Source organism: Carettochelys insculpta, chromosome 11, assembly GCF_033958435.1.
Source record: "Carettochelys insculpta isolate YL-2023 chromosome 11, ASM3395843v1, whole genome shotgun sequence".
Lineage (NCBI taxonomy): Eukaryota > Metazoa > Chordata > Testudines > Carettochelyidae > Carettochelys > Carettochelys insculpta.
In genome coordinates this window covers 20,453,501-20,470,340 of record NC_134147.1, presented here as the reverse complement: position 1 = coordinate 20,470,340, position 16,840 = coordinate 20,453,501, and the positions used below count along the sequence as shown (strand labels likewise).

The window sequence follows — 16,840 nt, the reverse complement described above, 5'->3', positions numbered from 1 at the left end:
CGGGCCCAATGCCCCTGTTTGGCACTAGGGGGCACTCTCCCCTAGGTGTCAGTGCTGGCTGCAGTGCCCCAGTGCACTGCAGGGGGTGCTGTGCTGCAGGGAGGGTGTGGGAGTTCAGTAGGGCGTGCCCTCCTGTCCCAGTGTTGGGCTCAGTGCCCCACTGCTGTGCTGCAGGGTGCTCAGCAGGGGACACTGGTGCCAGATTTGTAACAGCAACAAAGGGTCCTGTGGCACCTTATAGACTAACAGAAAAGTTTTGAGCATGAGCTTTCGTGAGCACAGACACTTCATCAGATGCTCTGATCAACAGATGCATCTGATGAAGTGAGTCTGTGCTCACGAAAGCTCATGCTCAAAACTCTTCTGTTAGTCTACAAGGTGCCACAGGACCCTTCGTTGCTGTTACAGATCCAGACTAACACGGCTGCCCCTCCGATACTTGGTGCCAGATTTGCGTTTTATTCCCGGCCTGAGGAACAGAGTGAGGCCTAGTGAGTCGGGGCTGGAGCCTGGGTTCTGCCCCTGCCCTGGGAGGGGACAGGGACTGGGAGCCATACTCCTGGTGTCTATCCTGCCTTTGGGAGGGAACGTGGGTACCCAGGGGCTGTGGTTTCTGATCCTGGAGCTACCTGGCCTCTGTCTTCACCTGCCCGCCACAGCCAAGCCAGGATCTGCCCTGTCTGAGCATGTTTCTCCTTATGCCCAGCCCCTCCTCTACAGGTCGGGACTTTTCATCCCTGGGGCTGATTGGTGGGTGAGGACAGCTCCTTCTCTGGTTGTTCAAAGCATGGGTTGTTCAAAGTTGTTCTAGGTGTGGCAGGGAACCAGCCAGGGCAGGCCACCACCCCCTCCATCCCCGCAAGGCCTGGTAACACCGCTGCCACCACCCAGATGACTCGACAGGACACACCCAAGGACCGGTGAGTGGCAGCTCCCCTTTGCCAACTACAGAGCCCAGGGAAGGCTCACTGGGTTGGGGGGGCTTTGCCCAGGCAGGGACATTGACTGGGAACACAATCAGAGCAGCAGCTGTGGGTTGCCAGGCCCAGCAGCACTCTCCCCACCAACTATGTGGGGCTCTGGCAAGTCAATGGCCGGGGTGGGGGCTGGGAGTCAGAACTCCTGGATTCTGTACCAGGTTTGTGCATGGGCTGGGGAGGGGGCATTGGAAAGGGGCTGCCCCATGGAAAACCTGGGTGTAAAGGAGCAGGCTGGGGTCCAGGGTTGATGCTGGGCCCCCTGCCCACTCTGGAATCCCAAGGTGCTCTCACTCGCTGAACCCACCCACAGTGGGGGCAGGAAGAGGGGCCGAGCCCTGGCCCAGGCTTTTCCCCCACCCCTGGGGAGCCTCAAGCACCACCCCCACCCATCCCCAGGCAGGGAACCCCCATTAGCTATGCAGCTAGTGTCCCCTGGAGTGAATGAGGAATGACTGCAGAGCCATGGCAGTGGGGTTAATGGTTAGAGCAGGGTGGCTGGGAGTCTGACTTCTTGGGTTCTCTTCACAGCTCTGGGAAGGGAGTCAGGTGTAGCAGGTTAGAGCTGGGTGGGGCGTGGCTGGGAGCCAGGCCTCTGGGGTTGTTCCCTCCTCTGGGAGGGGAGTAGTGTATAGTGGTTAGAGCAGGGGGTTGGCTGGGAACCAGGTCTCCGTATTCTGTCCCTGGCTGTGGGACATAAGGCAACGTACAGTCCCCACCCATGCCATTCGGTGCAGCTTGCGGGAGAATTGCAGCTCTCCGAGATGGGAAAGAGATTTACCTGTCCAGCCGTGAGCTGCAGAGCCAGGAAAGGGAGGGCAGGTGGGGAGGGTGCCAGTGTGGGGGGGAGGCACCGGCTCTGTATTGAAGAAGGGAGTTAATCTGAGGATTCTAGTCCCAGCACCCCACATAGCTGGATCCTAAAGGGAAACAACCCCCCTCCCATCAGGGCCCCCTCTGCTTGCTGGCTGGGCAGGGGCTGATGTGCCACAAGACTGAGCCCTCAGGGGGGAAATGCCCCTGGGGGAGGATCAGAGCCAGAGCCCCCTGGAGGAGGAGGCCTGGTTCCCATGGCGATGGTGTCTCTCCCCCAGGTTTCGTGCTGTGGGAATTATCTTCTTCATCCTGGGCCTGGGCACCCTCTTGCCCTGGAACTTTTTCATCACGGCCATCCCGGTACGGAGCCTGACACCGTGGGGCTCTGGGGGGCAGGGCAGGGAGAGGTCTGGGGTAGGAGCTGGGCAGTGGGGAGGGGACGTGGGGTGCTGGGCTATGGAAGGGGGAGCACTGGGGAGCCAGGGGGTCGTACTTCTGCAGGATGGGGATGCAGCCCTGCAGGGGGGGTCTTGCCAGGAGCCCAGGGGAGGTGCCTGCAAGGCTGCGTGGGCAGCAGCCCCATCTCACCTTTCTCCCCCATAGTATTTCCAGGCCCGGCTCACCACGGGGACCAACTCGTCTGCTGGGCTGCAGGGGAACAGCTCAGGGGCCCAGCCGGGGCCAGCCCAGGATAACTTCAACTTCAACAACTGGCTGACGCTGCTGTCGCAGCTCCCGCTGCTGCTTTTCACCCTGCTCAACTCCTTCCTCTACCAGTGGTGAGCGACCTCAGCCCTGCCCTGCTGCTTGGACTGGACGCACCTCCGCCCAGGGCTCCCCCCACTCCAGCCCTGCTGATGGTTTTCTGCAGCAGTGCCAGCCCTGGGGGTGCTCTGGGGCTAGAGCAGCCTGGGGAGAAATTAGTGCTCAACAGCCAAGCTCCCCCTTGCCTGCTGGTGGTCCCACTCGCCCCCTCCTTCCAGCCCTTCTAGGGCACTTGCTCCAAGAGCAGATTCCCAGCCAGGGAGGGGGAGGAGTTGGAATGGGCCATGCTGGGTGCAGGGGAAGGTGGGGAGGACTTGGAATGGGCCATGCTGGGTGCAGGGGAAGGTGGGGAGGAGTTGGAATGGGCCATGCTGGGTGCAGGGGAAGGTGGGGAGGAGTTGGAATGGGCCATGCTGGGTGCAGGGGAAGGTGGGGAGGAGTTGGAATGGGCCATGCTGGGTGTGGGGGAAGGTGGGGAGAAGCTGCAATGAGGGTGCCAGGCAGGGGTGGGAAGAGGCAGGACAGGACTGGGGGAAGAGGTGGAATAGGGATGGGGGGGTGAAGCAGGAGTCGGGGGGCAGGAGCAGAGTAGGGGCAGTGCCTAGGTCAGGGAGGGGTCAAGGGCCCATTGACTAGAGTTGACATCCGCGGCCCTGACCCACTGCCCCCTGCAACAGCTTCTAACCCTGCCGACCCCAGGGTGGGGAGGGGGAGGGTCCCTTTGTGCACAGCCCCATTGCCCACTCCCACCGCAGGGGCCAGCAGGAAGACGGGGGACCCAGCCCCCTGTGCACCCCTGTGGTCCTGCTGAACCAGCTCCCTGCAGTCGGTGCGGGGGGAGTCCCAGAGTGCTGGGTGAGACCTGCCCCTCCCCCCGCAGCATCCCAGACAAGGTGCGGATCCTGGGCAGCCTGGGCGGCAACCTCCTTCTCTTCATCCTCACCGCCGCGCTGGTCAGGGTGGAGGTACCCCCCCAGCCCTTCTTCGCCATCACCATGGGCTCGGTGTGGTTCATTAACTGTGAGTGCCTGCGGGGGTGGGATGGGGGCCTTCCTCTCCGGGGAGAGAGGGGGGCAGCTCCCATCCCTCCCCGGGCCAAGAGCGGCTGGTTTGGGAGGGCCGGGAATGGTGCACACACGGCCAGATGCAGGGACTCACCATGCACCCTGCTAGCTGTAAGCGCAGGGGATCGGGCTGGGGGGCCCTTGGATGGGACGTGTGCCCAGTGCTCGGCTTCCACGCGGGCAGCACAGCGGAGGGCGATACACTGGCGGGGGCAGCAAGGACCCCATGTATTTTGGCCGGGGAGGGACGCTCAGGGTTGGTGGGAAAGGAGCTGCTGGGCCTGGCACTGCACAGCAGCAGCTCTGAGTGTCCCGCCAAGGCCTGGAACCAGGCTCAGCCTCTCCCCCGACAGCACTGGGCTCTGCTGGGGTTCCCGGGTGGCGGGAGCAGTTCTGAGCCCTGTGTCTCTCCCCAGCATTCTGCGCCGTCCTGCAAGGCAGCCTGTTTGGGCAGCTGGGCACCCTGCCCCAGGGCTACAGCACTCTCTTCCTGAGCGGCCAGGGCATGGCCGGGACCTTCGCCGCCAGTGCCATGCTGCTGTCCATGGCTTGTGAGTATGCTGGGGGCCCCTGCGGCACCCCCACTCCCTGCAGCCCTGACTGCGAGGGGTGAGTGCTTCCCACTGATTCCCCCCTCACTGCAGCGCAGCGCCCGCTGCTGCTGCACTGGGATGTAGGGATGGGCAGCAGGCCTGGTGCTGGCTGTTTCAGGTGGCGCCGATGCCCAGACGTCTGCTCTGAGCTACTTCATCACCCCCTGCGTTGGGACCCTGGTCTCCATTGTCTGCTACCTGATGCTGCCCCAAACGGTGAGAAGCTGCACTGCCAGGGTGGGGAATGGGGGACAGGCTCTCCATGCTCTAGGGGAGACAGCTCCAAGCTGGCTGGGGATGCCAGCAAGATGGAGGCCAGGCCCCAGAGGGTTAGGTGGGGGGTGTCCCATCAGTGCCCCCAGCCAGGGGGAAGCTAGGGCTGGGGGTGCTGCTGTGGGGACAGGGTGTCAGCAAGGGAGGGAGAGAAGGGGCAAGAGTGTGTTGTCCTGGGGACAGTTGTGTGCCCTTTCCGCAGACCCCTCCTGTCCTGTCGCCCCTACAGGCCTTCTTCCGGCACTCCCTGGAGCGGACTTGCCAGCATGACCCAGGCAATGAGGTGGAGACCAAGGCTGGACTGCTGGACCCTGGTAAGTGAGGCCCTGGGGCCCTTTGCTGCAGGGGCACATCTCGCTGCCCCCAGCATGGGGGAGGGGCTCATTGCTGGGCAGGGTGGGGGTGGGCAGGTAAGGCCACTCCTGCCCATGCACTCACCCCTCCTGCCCTGCTCTGAGTGCCCACCTGCTGGCTGACACGCTGCACATAGACCTTGTTGCATGGTGTGTGGGTGTCACACCTCCAACACACCCTCGCTATGGTGGGGAGAGTCCAAACCTCCAGCTATGCCCCCGCTGGCCGAAGGCCTGTGGCAGCCCTGCTCACTGCCTCCCTCTGACTGTGTCCCCAGAGGAGCGGAGCGGGGACCAGCCAGACGGGCTGCAGGGCCCAGACAAGCCAATGCTGGGAATGGCCAATGGGACAGTCAGGACAGTGGAGATCAATCTGGAGAGCCCTGGGAAGGGAGCCTTCCCCCTGCACAATGGGGGAGCCACCGGTGCATGGAACAGGAGCCCAGGACCCAAAGGGCCGTCTGCGTTCAGTGTGCTCCGAAAGGTAAGAGGTGGGGGGCCAGAAGAGTCACTGGCGTACACTGTAAACAGCCCCCGTGCGCCTCTCAGAGGTGGCTGTGTCTCAGAACCAGGTGAGGGGTCCTTGGGTAAACAGGTCCTCTCTTGGCCCCTGGAGGCAACAGTATGTCATCGAGGAGCTCTGGAGCTGCTGGGGGCTTGGCCTGGCCGGTTCTGAGTGTCTTCTCACCCTGCCGCAGATCTGGCTTCTGGCGCTCTGCATTGTCATGGTGTTCGCAGTCACCCTGTCGGTGTTCCCTGCCATCACTGCCACCGTCACCAGCGCCTCGGAGAGCAGGCAGTGGAGTGAGTATAGGGAATGGGGCCTCGGTGTGAACCAGGGGGCTGGGAGCCAGGACTCCTGGCGTGAGTCCCTCACGCTGGGTGCTGCAGCAATGGCCCCAGGGCTGGAGCAGGTGCCCCAAGGGGTAAATGCCTCGTGTCCTGTTCCCCGTCTCTTCTCCCCTCATAGGGAAGTTCTTCACCCCTGTCTGCTGCTTCCTGTTGTTTAACGTGATGGACTGGCTGGGCCGCAGCACCACCTCCTACTTTCTCTGGGTGAGCTGGGGGGCACCCCCGGGCCTGGCTGGCAGCCCCCGGCCAAGCTTTGCACCCCTGGAGAGGGACGGGGGGATCAGCAGCCTCCATGGGTGGTGAACCCCTGGGCCAAGGGAGGGATGTGGGGAAGGGGTAACGCTGGAAGGGAATAGATGGGGGGACGTGAGCCTGCACTGGGTCCGGGGGGTTAGCCCATGACTGCAGGGTTCCCCCCGGCTCTGACCCCCCTGCCTTGCCGCTCTCCAGCCAGAGAAGAGGCTCTGGCTGCTCCCTCTGCTGGTGGGCCTGCGCTTCCTGTTTGTGCCCCTGCTGATGCTGTGCCAGGCTGAGCCCCGCACCCGCCTGCCTGTGCTCTTCCGCCAAGACGCCTGGTTCATCCTCTTCATGCTGCTTTTCTCCCACTCCAACGGCTACTTCGTCTCGCTCACCATGTGTCTCGCCCCCAGGTGAGTGCTGGCCCGGCCGGGCGGGGGCTCTGCCTCGCAACGCCCCTGTGCCTGGTAGGGGGCGCTGTGCTGCAGTGCAGCGGGTGGGCTGCAGGGGGCGCCGAGTGGCACCTCTGCTCCGGGTGCGGGATCCTGATCTCAACAGCTCTCGCTGCCCTCCTGAGAAGTGGCTGCATCTCAGTGCTGGGCGTTTCTGCATGCTGCGGAGTGGGGCTGGGGCTGGGGCTGGGGCTCAGCCGTGCCCTCCTTCCCGCCCCCACTCGCCCCTCTCCCCCCACAGGCAGGTCTTGCCACAGGAGAGCGAGTTGGCTGGAGCCCTCATGACCTTCTTCCTAGCCCTGGGGCTGTCGTGTGGGGCAGGACTCTCCTTCCTCCTCAAGGCCCTGCTGTGAGACCCCCTCACATCCATCACTGCAGCGTCCCGCAGCATCTGCCAGGGGCTCGGCTGCGCGCGCCTCGTCAGCCCGGAGGGCTCGGAACAGGAGGCGAATGGGGGAGACCTCAGCAAAGGATGGGTGGGTTCTGCCTAGGAGTGGGACTGGTACCTCCCACCGCCCTGACTTCCCCCTTCCTTTCAATGGGCAGCATTGTAGCCTGGTAGGTGTAATGAACAGTGTCCTGCAGCCATGGCCCCCTGCCCCCCACGGCTCCTGTTGCAAGGCAGATACCCTAACAGGGGTCACCCCCAGACCCATTCTGCTCCCAACCAAGGGAGCGTCTAGACCAGGGGGCAGCAACCCCCGGCATGGGTGCCAAGACCGGCACATGAGCCAATTTCCATCCACGCACAAGGTGAGAGCTCAGCCCCATCCCTCCACCCCCAGGCAGCCAGGAGCTACTGCTCCCAACCACCAGCTAAGCGGCAAAGCTCTGCGTCTTCATCTATTAATGAGGCTGTTGTAAGTAGGACTATTAGTGACTTTAAAAAGAATCAGGTGCTTGGACCGTACGTAGAGGTCAAAAAGTCACGTTTCGGCCCTCTGCCTCGGAAAGGTCGCTGCCGCCTGGGCTGTAGCATGGGCGGGAGGGGTGTGGAAAGGCTTCATGTAAAGTGGTATTTGGGTTTTTCATGTATTTAATTGTGGGGCTCCTGGGCTGCTTTTTGGCTGGCTCCTGAGCCCAGGCGGGGGACAGAGTCTGGGGTTGTCATGGGCTACCCAAGGGATACCACTCCATACCACGTGCCTGGAAATTCAGTAAGAGCCCAGGATTCCTGGGGTCTGTCCCCAACTCCTGCCACTTCACCTTGGGGCTGTGCCTCTGCTGTAGAAACACACATCCAAGCCAGACTGTTGGCTCGGCTCCACCTGCACTCGTCTGCCCCCACTTGGTGAACCCCTGCTTTAGGTGCTCTGTAACTAATGGTAGTTGGAGCAGGGGCTGCCAGGTCTCCGGGCTTCTGCTCTGGGCTGGGGAAGGGGCTGAGAGCCAGTTTCATTATTCTGTGCCTCAGTTTCCCCCTGGAGCTAATCAGCATTTGCAGAGCACTTGGGAGTCCCTTGGTGGAAGATCCTGAAGTGCAATAATCTCATGGATTGTTGTTATAAGGGGCTTCCCTCCCCCAAGCCCTGCTGGCCCCAGTCCTTCTGAACCTGCCTGCCTGCCAGATCTCCATTGGCACCCCCCAGGGCTGGCACATCCCCTCCTAGCAGTACCCAGTGGCACTGCCTGGTGCGCCACAAACAAAGGGAAGAAACCCTTTTTTGTTGTTTACTCTCCAGTGCATAAAAGGTTAATTATCATAGCATCATAGGCTTGGAAGGGACCTCAGGAGATCATCTAGTCCAACCCTCTGCTTCAAGCAGGATCAACCCCCACCACCTCTCCAGGCAGTGCATTCCAGTGTTTCACCTCCCTCCTGGTGAAAGAGATTTTCCTAATAGCCAACCTACACCTCTCCCTCTGTAACTTCAGCCCATTGCTCCTTGTTCTGCCATCTGTCACCACTGAGAACAGTTTAGCTCCATCCTCTTTAGAGCCCCCTTTGAGGAAGTTGAAGGCTGCTATCAAATCGCCAATCACTCTTCTCTTCTGCAAACTAAATAAGCCCAAATCCCTCAGCCTGTCCTCATAGGGCATGTGCTCCAGCCCCTTAATCATTTTTGTTGCCCTCCGCTGAACCTGCTCCAGCACATCCACATCCTTTCTATACTGGGGGGCCCAGAACTGGACACAGTATTCCAGATGTGGCCTCACCAGTGCTGAATAGAGGGGAACAACCACTTCTCTAGATCTGCTCACAATGCTCCTCCTAATGCACCCTAGCATGCCGTTAGCCTTCTTGGCTACCAGGGCACACTGTTTACTCATACCCAGCCTTTCATCCACCATAACCCCTAGGTTTCATCCACTGTAACCCCTCATTTCTCTACTGCAACTGCTGCCCTTGTGTCTCCCTCCTGCTGTCTGTCTCTTCACCTCTAGCAGGTTATGCTGGGTAGAAACATCCCCTGCTGGGTACAGACCTTGGACCTCCAAGCCAAAGGAGCGATTCCCCCAGTAGGCGTCTAATTTTGCTATTGGAAGAGCTCCAGGGGTAGGTCCGGGGACTCAGCAGACCTGGGTTTGCTTCCCTGCTGTGCCCCAGATTCCCTCTGTGACCTTGATCACGTCCCTTAGCTGCTCTGTGCCTCAGTTTCCTCATCTCTAGAATGGAGGCATTTGCCCAGATACCCTGGTGGTGGGTGCTGTAGAAATCCCCTTGAAAAAGAAGCCTGTGGTAGCATTTTCCCTTTGGTTCTCTTGTCTGAGTGGTGCAGGGGTGGCTGGTTTGTTTTATTCCAGTGGCTGCTTTGGGCTCTTTTCAGTAATTGTGATTTTTTATTTTTTCAATAAAAGTGATGTGGGTTTTTTTACAAGGATTTGTCTTGGCCTCTTTGTGTTAACTCCCCCTCTGCTGGTGAGAGTGGCTGTGGAGTGGTGGGACTGGAAACCCAAGGCTAAGCAGGCAGGTGTTCAATAGGTGCAAAGCTCCCAGCTAACCCCTCCCACACTCTCCCATCCTGGTTAGTTTTGCTGGAGAGAGAAATGGAATTAGAGCTGCTGGTTTTGCCTAAGCTCCTGCAGGGTGAAAGGGGGTGTGTGTGTGTCATTCTACAAGTTGAACCTCTCTCATCCGGCACCATGGGGATCTGGTTGGGGGATGGACAAGCGAATTTGCTGGATCATGGGAGGTCAATATTGCCTAGCACATTACCAACCCTTGCACTGCTGACTGGGCTCTTAGAAGACATTTGGGGTAAATTACAGCTAAATAACAGCACCGAACACTGGGAGCCAGGACGGGTGGCTCCAAACAAACTTTATGGGACACTTGGTCACACCCATGGTAAGTGGTTATCTAGCTAACTGAAGTCATGCCAGACCATGGATGTTGCTGGGCTCCAGAGGTTCAACCTGTAGCAGATTTACCCAGCCGTGCTCAGGCCCTTAACGCAATACATTTTTGGAAGATCTGTACATGCTTCCCTTAAACCATTGCTCTGGGGAGGAGGGGTTCAGGACGCTGGCTGTCCCAGGGAGAGCAGCCTACCCCATCCGCTCTTATTGCCGCACATGGGGGGTCAGATGTGAAGCGCAACTTCATGGCCACCACAGCTCCAGAGGGCACAGCTGGGGGAATGATGCATGTCCCCTGGCTGGGGCAGAGCCAGCTGTGTCTGCTCCTTGTGTTCCCCAGCCAGAATGAGAAATGTAGCAAGCTACCATCCCTCTCTCAGTCCCTTGCTGCCCACCTGTGGTCATTATACAATATAACCATCCCTGCTTTCCATCCTCTGTCCCCTGCTGCCCTCCTGTGGTCATTATATGGCAGAGCCCTTTCCATTTTACACTAAGCAATCCTGTGCCAGGCACATCCCATTGTCCCGGCACAACCAACCCCTACCTTGCTTTCAATTATTATAAGAGGAAGCTCCATAGCAAATCTGGTGGTCCTAGCTCTTACCATGTAAGAGGAGTTTATGAACAAGTGGACAGACAACACCAAATATATAGTAGATATGTAAAAGTCTCCCCTTCTCCCATGGTTGTCTCTGCTCCCTATGCTGGGTAGGAGCAGGTTGTCTGGGCCATACCTATCCAGGGCTGTTCAATGTGAATTATTTACATTATACACCTGCCATGTAGTGGAAGGATTAACTACCCCCTGGGGCAGTCCCCGCTCCCAACAGCTTGTCCCCCGTCAGCGCCAATCAGCGACTTAAGCCCAGCCCCCACCTGGCTGGCTAGACCCAGGCCCCACACGGACTAACCAAATCTCATTCTTCTGGACATTGGCTTATCAGGGGTCAGGAAGGGCATTTTTTTCCCTGATGCATAGCTTCCCAACCACCCTTCTCGTCTGAACCATCAGAGATCAGCCACAATGGCTATGTCTACATGTGCCCCAAACTTCGAAATGGCCACGCAAATGGCCATTTCGAAGTTTACTAATGAAGTGCTGAAATGCATATTCAGCGCTTCATTAGCATGTGGGCGGCAGCGGTGCTTCGAAATTGACGCGGCTTGCCGCCGCGCAGCACATCCAGACGGGGCTCCTTTTCGAAAGGACCCCGCCTACTTTGAAGTCCCATTTGCGTGGCCATTTCGAAGTTTGGGGCACGTGTAGACATGGCCAATGAGAGATGGGTTGCTGGCCAGGCTCAGCTAATGCTTGAAAGTGGCCCTAAGAATCCCTTTTGCAGATGCCTGGCTGGTGTCCTGGGCTGGGTTTACACTAAAGACTGATTTGCACTAGAAAATTAGATCCACCCAGCTACTTTGCTCAAAAGTGTAAAAATCATTAGGGAAAGGCTTGAGAAGCCCCATCTGTTTAGCTTACCAATAAAAAGTAGCGGGGACTTGGTCACAGCCTGTAAGTACATTCCTGGAGACAAAGCACTCATTGGCTTCTTGACCTTTGGGGCTCTGGAGACCACATGACATAAAAGCTGTTGAAAAAGTGTTGGGGGGGGGGGACACCTGCAAAAGAGCCACACAAATTATTTAAGAGCTGGGAGATGGAGAGGTGACTAGGGCTAGGCGTCTAAGGACCTTCACAGAGAGAAGACATTAGACACTACTGGGCTCTTGAGCTAGTGGACAAAGGCAGAAGAACCAAGGGGTGACAGCTGAAGCCAGACCTGTTCCAAGGAGAAACAAGACCCAGTTTTTAACAGATTAACAGGTGATCAACCAGCAGCACACACTACCAAGGGAAGTGGTGAATTCTTCGTCCCTTGGAGTCTTCAGATCCAGCCTGGGGACTTTTGAGGAAGATGCTGTAGCCAAATCCCAGTGACTGGGCCCAGTGCAGGGCAAGGGCGATGTGCTCGCGCCTGGGCCGCACAGCAGGTCAGACTAGATGATCTTCCAGCCCTTTTCGTCCTTAAAATCTGTGACGCTACAAAGGAAGCGCCAAATATTCGCAGGCCGGGCTCCCCAGATGCCAGCAGTGCCCTCGCACTCCTCTTAGCTAGTACGGCCAATCTCCTTCTGTTTCCTGGCCTCCACTTCTTGCATCAGCTTCCCAGCCACGCAGGAGTTCATCTGACTGCTTCCTCCAGCCCATCCTGTTGGGAGAATGAGTGTGTTGGGTCTCAGCCCTGGTCCTGGCAGCACAGGTGCTCATGCCTGCCCCATTTCCCCAGTAGATCCGCAGCCCTTACCTGCACTGAAGGGGATACCCCCCACTGGGCGTGCTGGTTCAGCCCCTGAATGTGATGAAATCAGGGGACTGGCGGTGGAATGGTGGGGTGCTATGACGGTACTGCCTGAAGCAAAGCAACACATAAGGACAGCCAGACTGGCTCAGACCAAGGGCCCATTTAGGTCAACATCCTGGCTTCTGACAGTGCTTGGTGCTTCCCAGAGGATCATGCAAGTCCAGGAGGGTGGATGACCCCCGTTGGCAGCGCTCAGCGCAACCATGCACTCTTACACAGATGATAGATACCTAACGTCTAGGCCTAGCTCTTAGAGGGAAGTGAGGGCTACTGGATAGAGCAGAGGTGGTGGGAGCCAGGACTCTCAGTTCCAGATCCCACTCAGCCACTGATCTCTGGCTGAACCCCTCCCCGGCTCTGTGCCTCAGTTTCTCCATCTGTCAAGGCAGGAGTCCCTGCTCATGCTTGGAGCTGCTGGCTGCCCCCCACGGAAAGCTAGGGTGCTTTTCCACTCCTGGGGCTGTTTACAGGGGAGTCTACGACCTTCTACGTGCCCCGGGTTAGCCAAGTTCCAAAGTCTCATTTTACCCACCTCAAATCCACCAATCAAGCCCCCGATTGGAGGGGGGGTTTTCCTTCATGCCCCCCACACCTGCATTTACCGAGGGGAGCTCTGGGGGGCCGAGGGGACACTGCATTGCCTGAGTGGAATCAAGATGAAAAGCAAAAACGGGGATCATTGCCTTAGGCGTGGGAAACCAACCCTCCCCCGCCCCCACCCCCACCCCCACCGAGGCAGACACCCACACGCCCATCCCTCTCTCCCACAAGAGTCCGCTAGAAAACAAAGCACCCGACAAACCGTCCTCAGCTCCCCAAAAAGTGGAAGCGACGAGGGTGGGATTCGAACCCACGCGTGCAGAGCACAATGGATTAGCAGTCCATCGCCTTAACCACTCGGCCACCTCGTCTCCCGGAATGCGGCTGCCTGCCATCCTCCAACCATCCCGCAGCGTGTGCGCGCCGGGGAAAGCGTGCGGCGGAGGGTGGGCCCGCGCGGGGAGGGGGTGGCGAGTCCGCAGGCGCTGCTGCCTTTGCACTCCCGCCCCGGCCCGGTCAGCGCCTCTCGCTCCCGCGTGCGCCCTCCGAGCTGGGCCCCGGGTGTAGCCGTGGGGGCCAGCATAACCCCCCCTCCCCCGAGTGGCCCCCTGCACCCGTGCGCGCCGGCCTGCAGTGGCTCCTCCCTCGGGCAGGTGGCGCGCTGCCGCAGCGCCCGCCGCCTCCCTGCCCGCTCCCGGCGCCCTCGGCCGGCCGCGTGCACGGGCGAGCGCTGCTCCGGTGTCCCCCGCGGCGAGCATGGGCGCAGCGCGCCGGGCCTGAGCGCCGGGCTCCGGCCGCGGCCGGCATGCAGGGCCCCGCCCGCTGCTCCTTCTTCAAGGCGCTGCTGTGGGCGCTGGCGCTGGTGGCCCTGCTGCAGCTGCTCTACCTGTCCCTGCTCTCCGGGCTGCACGGCCGCCAGCAGCGCTCCCGCTACTCGGAGCTGTTCGGGGGCCGCCGCGCCGAGGCGCCCGGCCGCCGCAGCGAGCAGCAGAAGGAGCAGCTCAAGCGCGCCCTGGCCAGCGGCGGGCGGCTGGATGCCAGCGGCCAGTACCGGATCTACACGGACATGCTGGGGCCCCCGGAGCGGGCCGGCCGGGCGCCCGACCTGGTACTCGCCACCCACACCAGCCTGAGCAACCTGCACCAGCTGCAGGAGCTGGTGGGGCGCTGGCAGGGCCCGGTCTCCCTGGCTGTCTTCGCGCCGGGACCCGCCGAGGTGCGGCTGGCCACGCTGATGCTCTACGCCCTGGGGGCGCTGTGCGGGCCCGTGCGGCAGCTGGTGAGGGCGCACCTGGTGTGCCACTCGGGGGACCTGGCCGCCTTCCCCGAGCTGGAGGACCGGGCGGAGTTTGCCCGGCTCAAGGCCTGCGGGGATGTCTTCGCCAAGCTGGCCCGGGCCGGGGCGGGCCGGCGGAACTATGCCCTGGGCGCCAACGCCTCCTACCCCAACAACCTGCTGCGCAACGTGGCACGGAGGGCAGCCGCTGGGCACTACACCCTGGTGCTGGACGTGGACATGCTGCCCAGCGAGGGGCTGCGCGAGGCCTTCCTGGCGCTGGCCGCCACCCTGGGTGGTGAGGGGCCGGGTGTCTTCGTGGTGCCCGCCTTTGAGATCCGGCACACTCGGCGCCTCCCGGGTGCCAAGGCCGAGCTGCTGCAGCTGTATCAAGTGGGGGAGATCCGGCCATTTTACGAGGAGCTCTGCCCACGCTGCCAGGCCCCCACCAACTACTCGCATTGGCTGAACCTGCCTCTGGGCAGCGCCCTGAGCACTGCCTACACAGTGGAGTGGAGGGACCCCTGGGAGCCCTTCTACATCAGTGCCAGCTCTGTGCCACCCTATGACGAAAGATTCAAGCAGTATGGGTTCAACCGCATCAGCCAGGTACCTGCCTCACTGGGCATGGGGAGGCGTTAGTGCCATGAGAGCACCCCCAGAAATATGCCCGGCCACCCCAAGAGATGGAGCAGGGTGCCCTTGCCCCATGGGCGAAACAAATCTGGGCAGTCCCAGCGGGCTGCTCTCCTGCTCGCTGATCCTTACAGAGGGGACCCATACGTGGCCCAGTGAGACACATGGGTGTGAGGAGTGCAAGGGGCTCTCTGGCCCGAATCCAGTCCTAGGTCAAGAGCATTCGCTGGCTGGGGTTGAGAGGCAGCGCAGTGTAGGGGCCATTGTGCTGCAGGGAGCAGGGTGGGGATGTTAAGAAGAGGAGCTCTCACCTTGCAGTTGGTTCTGTTCCTCATGCCAAGCGCTGCACCTGGAGGTACTGCAGTACACCCTGAAGTGGCGTCTGCCTAGTGAGATCCAAAAATGGGCCTTGGCCCCTTGTGTTCACTAAAAACCATTTGTCCCTTTTCCTATAGCTTCCATCTGGTGGAAAAATTCCGCTTTCTATCCTGAACTGTAGTGTTTGCGAAGCAGTGAAATAGCCCTCACACTGCCTCTGAGCACTGGGTGAAGGATCTCTGTATAAAACAACTCCAGTACCCCACCCCAGAGGCAGCTGCATCTCAGTCCCAGGGAAAGGATCCCTGTATAACTAGCACTTGCACTTCCTTCCACAAGTGGCTGCATCTTACCACTAGATGAGGGATTCCTGTATAAACAACCCCTTTACTCCCTTCCAGAGGTGGATGCTTTCCAGTAACAGAGTATGGGACACTTCGGAGTCAAACGGGGTTGGAGGTTACTCTGGTCTCTCCATCACTGCTCTCCTGTTCCCTTTCACAGGCATGTGAGCTCCATGTGGCTGGCTACAGTTTCTCAGTGTTGAACAATGCTTTCCTGGTGCACAAGGGCTTCAAGGTGCCGAGTGAGTTCCATGCACAGAAGGACGCCGAGAATCAGCGCAACAAGGTGCTCTTCCGCCAGTTCAAGCAGGAGCTGAAGCTGAAGTATCCTGGCTCACTGCGCCGATGCTGATGGTCCCGTCATCTCTGGCTCAACTGCTCAGTTCTGCCTTCCCCGTGACCCCTCATCTGTAGCTTTGATATCATAGTGGTTTGTGGGAGGGAAGACTGCCCTCTCTTTTCCATGGAGTCATTAACACTCACATCATACAGAGGGGAATCTTTCCAGCCATGTCCTCAGATCCTCCACCTGTCCCAGCCTGTCACTGGGGTCATGGATTCCTTTATCCCCACCCCCCCAGTATTCTGTAGCATTCTCCTCCCCCAGTTTCCCATTGAATAGCAGGCTGTCAGAACAGAGGACTACCGCACTGGCCTGCTGCCTTTGTGGGCAGAAATCACCTGATTCCTCCATCCCCAACTTCCTTGTGATTCTTTCCTTCCCTGGGCAGAGAGAAAGGAGCTGTTCTGGACTCAGAAGCTCCCTTGCTTTTTCTGCATAGTGGCTGTGGGGTGGAATCCCAGTATACCGATTAGAGAAGGAGGTTGGGGAGTCAGGACTTCTGGGATCTTTTCCCAGCTCTGAAAGGAGAGGAGACATTAGTGGTTAAAGAATGAGCAGGATGAAATTCAGGACTCCTGGGTTTTGTTCTCAGCTTTATCCGTGATGTTTGCCCCAAGACCCCTCCACTTGCTGCACCTCAATTTTCCCCTTTGTAAAATGGGAATAAGTGCACTGACCTACCTCCTGAGGGCAGGGGGCATGAGGCTTAATTTATGAAGATGCTCAGTTCTTGTGGAGGGCTGCGTAGTGCTTTTGCACCATATCTCTGTAAGGAATGACCTGGCATTCAGCCCTGGTGAGTGCGAGTCTTGGGTTGGAATAATAAAGTACTGTGGAGGCCAAGGGCTTCTCTTCATGGCTGTGTCCTGCTGTGGGTCCTTTCTGTGGCACTGGCGGCACTGGCTGGAACTTATCTATCCCACACGAGGCCTGGCTCACTACATGTGGCTCTGGTAGGTAGTGCTGACTCCTCAGTGTGCCAAAGATGGGACCCTTCTGCCAGTGCATACCATCCTGCTTGTGAGAGGGAGAAGGCACCTGATGGGCCACACAGCCCTGGCCTTTCTTCAGGCATTTGGGTGATGTGGGTGAGTCCCATGGCAACGCAGCTCATGGGCGCCATGGCAGGGGGCCAGAGGCACTGTGCGAAGGCAGCACTGGGACTAGGTGTGAGTGTTGTGGCATTGCAGTGACTGGTGCCGAGCATTGCTGCAATGATGCTGCAGCAGCTTGCGGTGACGCTGCCCGGAAGCCAGGGCAACACTAAGATCGGGACCTAGTGATGTCATGACCTGATACCATGGCATCAACGTGACTAGGTACCCTGGTGATGTG

The 16,840-nt window shown here is 59.5% G+C and overlaps 2 protein-coding genes and 1 non-coding gene across 3 annotated transcripts; 2 read left to right on the top strand and 1 right to left on the bottom strand.

Moving 5' to 3' along the window:
• Positions 1-811: 811 nt before the first annotated feature.
• SLC29A2 (solute carrier family 29 member 2) lies at positions 812-7,282 on the top strand. Its single transcript, XM_075005412.1, has 12 exons — positions 812-920; positions 2,072-2,153; positions 2,397-2,572; positions 3,439-3,578; positions 4,039-4,173; positions 4,334-4,431; positions 4,718-4,802; positions 5,120-5,325; positions 5,540-5,645; positions 5,812-5,897; positions 6,144-6,343; positions 6,624-7,282. Exons 1-12 carry the CDS (start codon positions 892-894, stop codon positions 6,733-6,735), a joined length of 1,455 nt encoding a protein of 484 aa, XP_074861513.1. The 5' UTR covers positions 812-891; the 3' UTR covers positions 6,736-7,282.
• Positions 7,283-12,877: 5,595 nt separating this feature from the next.
• TRNAS-GCU (transfer RNA serine (anticodon GCU)) lies at positions 12,878-12,959 on the bottom strand. The gene has a single exon. It is a non-coding gene; the product is annotated as a tRNA-Ser (tRNA).
• Positions 12,960-13,146: 187 nt separating this feature from the next.
• Positions 13,147-16,361, top strand: B4GAT1 (beta-1,4-glucuronyltransferase 1). Its single transcript, XM_075005320.1, has 2 exons — positions 13,147-14,473; positions 15,323-16,361. The coding sequence occupies exons 1-2, from the start codon at positions 13,394-13,396 to the stop codon at positions 15,512-15,514; spliced, it is 1,272 nt and encodes a 423-aa protein (XP_074861421.1). The 5' UTR covers positions 13,147-13,393; the 3' UTR covers positions 15,515-16,361.
• The last annotated feature ends 479 nt before the right edge of the window (positions 16,362-16,840 follow it).